This window comes from Suillus bovinus (genome assembly GCF_016758785.1).
Source record: "Suillus bovinus strain UH-Sbo-P2 chromosome Unknown EDB93scaffold_502, whole genome shotgun sequence".
In the NCBI taxonomy this organism is placed as follows: Eukaryota; Fungi; Basidiomycota; class Agaricomycetes; order Boletales; family Suillaceae; genus Suillus; species Suillus bovinus.
The window spans coordinates 1-7,512 of NW_024542558.1; the positions used below are offsets into that span (position 1 = coordinate 1).

Genomic DNA, 7,512 nt, shown 5'->3' on the forward strand with positions numbered 1-7,512 from the left:
AAAGGTTCTCCACTCCCGGTAAGTATTTCACTTCAAAGTCGAATTCCCCAATTTTCTCAATCCATCTCGCCTGCCTACCAGACAGGTTACGCTGATTCAGCAAATGGACCAAGCCTTTGTGATCGGTGAGCCATACAAATTTGGCACCCTGTAAGATGTCCCGGTGCCGCAACATAGTTTCGACCCCCGCTAACATTTCCTGCTCATGTACAGGATAGTTCCGTTGGGCCGGGTTCAGTTTGGCCGAGTAAAAGGCCACTACCTTGGCCGTCCACCAATCCGCACCCTGGGCAACCACACCTCCTATCCCCCCCAGACAGGCATCGGTCATCATGTAAATGGTGGGAGCCCCAGGACCGTACACCAAGGGCACGCGACAATGAGGCGCACATGCTGCTGCATACTGTTTGACAGTCTCGAAGGCCCGTTGCTGAGCAAAGTCCCATTTGAAAGGTACTGTGTCTCCAGTTACCTCTGACAGTATCCCTAATGGAATCCGTACGCGAAAGATGTCATCAGCCAAGTACCCCATGGAACCGATGAATCCCCGGCAAAGATCCCGGTTTGTAGGTGTCTTCCAGTTCAGCACATTGTCCACCTTGTCCGGATCCATACGGATCCCGTCTTTCCCGACTATATGTTCCAAGATCTTCACATCATCACACAGGAACCGAATTTTATTCTTGCTTAGGTAAAGTTTCTCCCGTTCCAAAATCCTAAGGACGGTTTTAACATCACCAACATGTTCATGCAGTGTGTCCGAGTAAATGATGATATCGTCGAGGTAAACATCCATCCATTTCCCGAGGTACTCACTGAACAGATGGTTCATTAATGCCTGGTAAGTGGCAGGGGCATTACAATCTCCTTGCTGGAGTACCTGACTGACCATGTTACCGTCAGGTGTGGTCATAGCAGTCCATGGAACGTGTTCGGGTATCACTCTAATCTGCTCATAAGTGTCCTGTCCGTCCAGTACAGACTTGTACTTCTTTCCGGAGACCCGGCGCAAGATCCCTTCCATGTCAGGTAGAGGTAACGTCAATTTACGAGTATTCTTATTCCACTCATGCAGATCCACCACAGTGCGAAGTTTGTCTGACCCGGGCTTTCGTATGAATAGCATAGGCACAGTGTTACCAGCGCTTGTAACCTGCCACCGGCCCGAGGCCAGATATGACCGCCATTTCTCTGCCCATTGCGGTCGCAGGGGCTCCGGGCAACACAAGGGCCACCAGGGGTAGATCTGTGCCTCATCAATGAGCGGGATTGTATGGTTTATGACACGCATGGGAGGTAAGCTCGTGTCACTTGCTTTAGCACATAGTGGTTGAGCTAACTCGGTTAATTGTGCCCTGACTTTATCCAGGTTTTCCTCGTACACTTCCGACATACGTGACTCCAATGTCGTCACTTGATCCCCCTTCATAGGTTGCTGATCGACACTTCCGACAACAACTCTAGGTGGGTTCAGACCTATCATTACTTTATGCTGGAATAGGAATGGGGTCCCCAGCACTAAATCATAGTTTTGTAGGTTAATAATGTCAAAGTAGCGTTTCGAATCGATCAATTGGTACTTTAGCTGGGCTGTGGCCCCATGGTTCACCTTCAATCGGGAGCCCTGTACCGCCAACTGCACAACTATGGGTTTTGCTAGCGTGATCCTAGGTATTTTTAATTGATCCGCTAATGTGACTGACATAAAGTCTGATAGCGAACCCGAATCAATCAGAGCCCTCGCCGGTTGGCCATCAATATGGACGGTGACCACCAGAGGCTTCGGAATCACTCGTTTGAAGTCTTTCACAACAGCTGAAGTTTGGTGTAGCGCTGGGTAAGTCCCAGCTGGTATTTGTTGACCATTCAGCTCAATGACAAACAGATGCGCGTCCTTGTACACAACCTTCACGTCAGGGGGAGGGGTATATATCCTCCTGGCCACTTCATCCAATTGACACTCAGTGGGTGTCAGATTTCCCCTCTCCAGTAGTCGGAGTAAGTCGTATTCTGGTGCATTATGGGTGATCTCATCGCACAGCTTCCCATACGCTCTGGTCAGCCTAGATTTAAACCAGCGTGCCACTTCGAACCTCTCACGCAGTAAGAGGTGCGTTGGTATGGGGACCCGAAATGCTTTCGCATAGTCCCTTACCTCATACGATCCGTCATACAGCCGTACGCACTCAAATCGTTCAGGGTGCTTGTACTGAACCACATCCTTCTCATAAGGACCATTGCTGCGCAGAATGTCAGCCACTCTGCGGCCCAAGGTTTCCCCCATTTCTGGGCCCACTACCTTTCGCCTCAACTTGCGTAATTTATCCGCAACATATCCTCGCAGCCTCCCAACATGCTTTGCGTACCATTCCCTTAGATGGAATTGTGGATTCATCAGCAACAAGGTATGTATGGTCAATTCTGGGTCCCGTCTGTCCTCACAGTCCATTATGACATGCTCAGAGTCTGAAACTCGATATACCAGGAACCTCTCAGGGTCAGGCCTTTTTGTGCATCTGTCTCCTGGGTAGTACCCAGATCCTGCGTTCAGCAGGCACATCGCTCGCTCGGCCAGTGGGTCCCCCATAACGTTTAGCACCGGTGTTCTAGAAGTCTTTGGTGGATCATTCTCATACTTCAGGGTCATTGAGGCGCAGGTTAATTCTGACAGGTCATTAGACATCAACGGTTCCACTGGTGGCACAGAGTTGTCCGTCCCTATGTCCATCCCATAATGGTGCATGGTAGGTGGAGAGTTCTTGCTACTGCCAGCTTTCACCGTTGTTTTTGCAGGGCAGTTCCTGGATATGTGGCCGGGTTGATGGCACACATAGCATAGGCCTTCCGCAGCATGACGATCCTTCTCGGCCGGACTTAGTCTCTTGGGCCTTCTGTCCAAAGGCCTATCCTTTGATTGTCCCTCCTTACAGTGGTTATCTGCCCTCCCAGTGTCCTTGGGTTTGGTCTCTCTAGTGTCCTCCCGTCCCCAGTATCGACCATTTCTACGGTGATCTGTCCGTTGTTCCCGAGGATCGTCTGCTTTGGAGGACAATCCCCCATCTCCTTTTCCTGCCTTAGGGTGCCCTCCTACGTTGCTATCCCTGTTCCGGCGCTCTCGGTTCTTTACCGGCACCGAGTGTGCGATCTCGATAATTTCAGCCGCATTCTGCACCTCCCGGAAGGAAGAAGACTCAGGATTGAGTTCCTTTTTCCACAGCTCAGTTTGTATCGAGGCGTTCAAACCCATCCAAAGGCGAGTCACCTGCTGTCGTTCTGTGACATCTCCTATCATGTTCCACAGCTCACTTAGTTCATAGATATACTCCCTAACTGTTTTCTCATTTTGATAACAGCAGTTGAGTTTCTCCCTTTGCTTCATCCTGAAGTCAATGGGGAAACAATGATTGAATAGCTCCGTGAAGAAGGGTTTGAGTCTCCAACGGTATGGGTCACCGGACACTTCCCTGGTGTAAAACTCACGAGCGCGTCCCTTTAGGTAATGTGCCAGAACAAACACCCGGCATTTTCGTTCCACCTGGCCATCTTTTACATAGGCAGTACCTTCAGTTATAAACTGGTGGTAGGCTCACGAATCAGGTGAGCCATCATAATTAACCGGAGGGATGGGCTTTAATGTGTTTTTCTTACTTTTGTGACTGTGTTTCTTCTTTGAGCCTCATCAAGATGACCTGCCTCCCAAGTCATCAGAAGACGAGTCGCTAGACTCGGATGACTCAGAGGACGAATCGGAGGAGCTTGACGAGGAGCTTGGGTCATCCAGGTCATTGTCACTACTCGAGTAAGAAGAGGTGTGTCTCTTCTTCCCTTTACGTTTCTTCTTCGAGCTCTTTTTCTTCAAGCCGCCTAGCCTGTTAAGGGCTTGGCCTATGTAGCTCTTGGGAGCCACCTGCCGGATCGGCTCCATTGCTTGTGGAGTGGACCTGGCTGGCACTGGACTAGATGCCCTGTCAAGGACGCGGTTTACCATGCCCTCTACCGGGTTGGATGGCCTAGAGCGCTCCTTTCTAGAGTTATTACTTTCGCTCAAGGCAAGTCTCGCTTCTAATTCATGAATGCGAGCTTCGTATTGCTTAGACACCTTTTCTTTGACAGCCTTTACTGCAGACTCAGCCCGGGCACGAGGCACATAGTCCTCATTGTGTCGTAGACTCGAGATTAAACTATTGTCCCCTCGAGATTCGTTGAGGGATCGACTGACCTCACGCTGTTCGTCGCGCTCGGCTTCCTCATATTCTCGAGCCAGACGGAAGGACTCAAACGCTGCCCTCTGAGTGTCCAGGTCTACTTCTCCATTTTCGAGGCTAATGTTGCCCCAATTTCCAGGATCGGTAGCCTTCCCTTTGTCCTTGGAAGGTCCCTCACTCTGGGATTCTATACTTTCTCTGGTGAGGTTCAGATTGCGCTTCCTCGCCTCAATTTTCTTACGATCGTTTTCGGTCAGCCTCTTTTCAGCCAACTCAACCAGGTGGACTTGTTCCTGGCTCAATTCGGAGGTTTGTCGTCTTCCTTCGGACGCCTCCCGTGTGGGACTATTCCGCCCACGTTTCCTCTGAACGGTGGTCCACTCACCAGCCTGGTCATCGCCAGACTCGTTGGACTTATTGGTCGTTGTCTCAGACTCATTGTTGACATCAAATGTGACCATTGGTTTCTTTATTTCATTGTGGCTAACATCCTCGCTTTGTGCAGTCGTCTCTACGGAGTCCAGCTTCGCGAGAGCCGGATCCTTTGGTTTTGCAGCCCCAATTGGGGTCGCCTCGAGTGCGCCAGGCATCGAGGGAATACGCGTCAACACAACATTGTCATAGAGACGAATGGGTGTGTCGACGGAATACGCAGGAGAGGCTGCCCTAGGCGTGCCATCTCCCGGGGTTGTGAAGACGGTGGACAGAGAGGACTCACTGTTAGCACGAGGCAGTGCTGCTGCCTTCGTCATAGGTGTAGATTGGTCTACGGGCGCTAAACGTGCGCTAGACCGAGTCTGATAACGTGTGGTAGACAGAGTTCGATAACGTTTGGTAGACATTGTGAATAGAAGTTGTTGCCTAGATTCAAAACGACAGGCGTCGGGTTGGCCAGACCAGGGTTCCCGAATCAAGGCGGTAAGAGGTTAAGCTTGTTGAAGGTTAAAAAATATGTGACGGCTAAGAGAAGCGAGTTGCTTTCTAAGACGGCACAGCGGAAAATCAGATGTCTCAAATAACCAGATACAAGATTGGAATTAAGAGCGCCGAACTTCTACAATACTAAGTACGTAGGCTTTATAGATTGTAAGTAGGTTGGCTCGTGATTCTTTCTAACAAGCATATGATTCTTTAGCGTCTCAGATAAATAAGAGGAAGGGGTGGTTGTTACGCTCGGCGTCAATTGGTGATCGGCCTGGACCAGTCCAGCCGTCACAGAGGGTGATGGGATCATATTTTGGTCGAGGACATGATTATTTGCACTGGTGTGGTTTGAGACAGAAAAATAGCATGGGAGCGGAACTCTGCAGTAAACATGTGAATGTCCCAAGTGCGGGATTGGGCGAGGGAGAGGGGTCGTGCTCGAGGTAGGGACGATGGAACAGGGTGCAGAGTGATTGTCTAGTCAATTGTGAAAGAAAGCGGATGAAAAGACATCCGATGAGGGAACCATGAAAAATGAACGAGGCGTATCTCCTGGAAGATGGACGTCGACTCCAATCGTGCAAATAAGGGAAGGGTTCCTTGAGGTGGTGCGGAGGGCCACGCTATTGAGTGTAAACCCCCTTGCACTACGTGCATCAAGTAGATTAGAAGAAATAAATGATATCAATCTGAATATGAAATGGACGTGTAGATGGTTGGTTCGCGCGCCAAATTACATAAAGTCCAATTGCAGCCGCGTCATTCCAACCCACCTGGTCCCACCAGATGTATGTAGAAGTAAATCAGATTGAGTCAACAGGACGCTGTGTATGGCTCTAGTACAGTACAAAACAACACCAAAGTATCATGCAGAGCAACAAGAAAGAGAGGGAATGAAAACAATTAGAAATATGTACAGAAAATGGAATAATGTAGCAAACCGAGTCTTTAACTACACACCGATGTGGACAAATACAATCTGCTGTTCTAATGAAACATTCTTCTTGCGCAACAATTTCACGGCCTTGTGCAGCGCTGCCGCAGCGCGCGTGCAGTCCAATCTCCCTGAATCATCAATGAGCCTGCGGGTGGACTGAGGAGCAATGCAGCCCGAAGGAGCTAGATGGCCTCATCAAGGTCAGAGATGATTCCCCGCTTCCGAAATCTATCTCGAAGGCTGTTTGCAAGATTGTTCAGAGACGAGGATCGTCTTGAATGACCGGGTGAACTGAAGAATAATACAGCCCGGTGGAGCTTGACGGCCCCATCAAGGCGAAACATGATGCCCCGCTGCAGAATCTGTTCCCAAGGCTGTTTGTTGAGAAGTAAGGGTCGGAGAGAGCGGCCTGGAGTACAAGGCTGCAACGCACCTTGAAACACTAAGTTAGTGGTGCAAGATGATCACTGTCCCATCTCGCTGTGAAAGGTCTCGCATTGAGTACAAAATAGAGCGAGATCAGATTTAATACATACTGTGGGAGCTGAAACAAAATGCAGTACTGGTATACCAAAGGCCTTCCAGTGCGAGAGAAATGATACAGCGAGTACTCAGCGATCCCACGAATTCAAGGACAAGCTGCAGGGCCGCGGTGAGGTTGAGGCCTACAAGTGGCTGGAGGGTAATTTCAGCCTCAAAAGGACATGTGCCAAGTTGCAGGATGAATACATGAAACCGCACTGCGCCCGATACTGTGCCACGTCGAGATTTCATGGCATGATGCGAGAAGTTCACGTGCACTGGCCGCTAGCAATTCTTCGTCAGTGCTGTGCGATCATTGAAATCAGTGAGGTAGGAGACCCACTACAAAGGTAGCGGGAATTAGTTCCTGGACTACAAATTGACACCCCGTAACTCCTCGATCTGAATATTTCTCGAGCTCGAACGGTTGATATTTCTGGCATTCAGGAGACAAATCACCAGAGCAGACAATATAAAAGGAACACTCAAGATAGCGAAAGGCGCACAACTGATAAATGCCATCAGTTATGGACGAGTCAGTACTACTAGATCCCGGATATTGGAGAAATTTGTCGGAAAACGCCGCTCAGAATGTCTATCGTTTCATTCTGAGAGAAAAGGTCAGTGTCATGGATGGAAGGCAGACTTGGACTCCTACCCAAACAGTGTCTGCATTCTATGACCTCGTCGCTCAGCACAAAATCGGCAACCTCCACGAGGCGACCACGGCTTACAAACCCGCTTTCAATTCTTTCATCGTCTCGTCCGCCCACCGCAGCAAATATAAGCTGGCGGCTGCCTTGTTCAGCCGTCCACGCCAGAAGACGCTCATGAATAGCGAGCACTATTTTGACAATGAAAAGTCGGTTTCTCGTACCAGACGCGCCGTAGTGTGAATAAAGAATCACTGGAGTCACGGTATGG

The 7,512-nt window shown here is 49.7% G+C and overlaps 1 protein-coding gene across 1 annotated transcript; it reads right to left on the reverse strand.

The window, feature by feature from the left end:
* Window positions 1–1,987: 1,987 nt before the first annotated feature.
* On the reverse strand, window positions 1,988–2,587 carry EDB93DRAFT_1057123 (uncharacterized protein; the record flags this gene model as incomplete). Its single annotated transcript, XM_041444769.1, has 1 exon — window positions 1,988–2,587. A coding segment is annotated over one exon (600 nt), but the record flags the coding sequence as incomplete, so codon positions are not given.
* Between the last annotated feature and the right edge of the window lie 4,925 nt (window positions 2,588–7,512).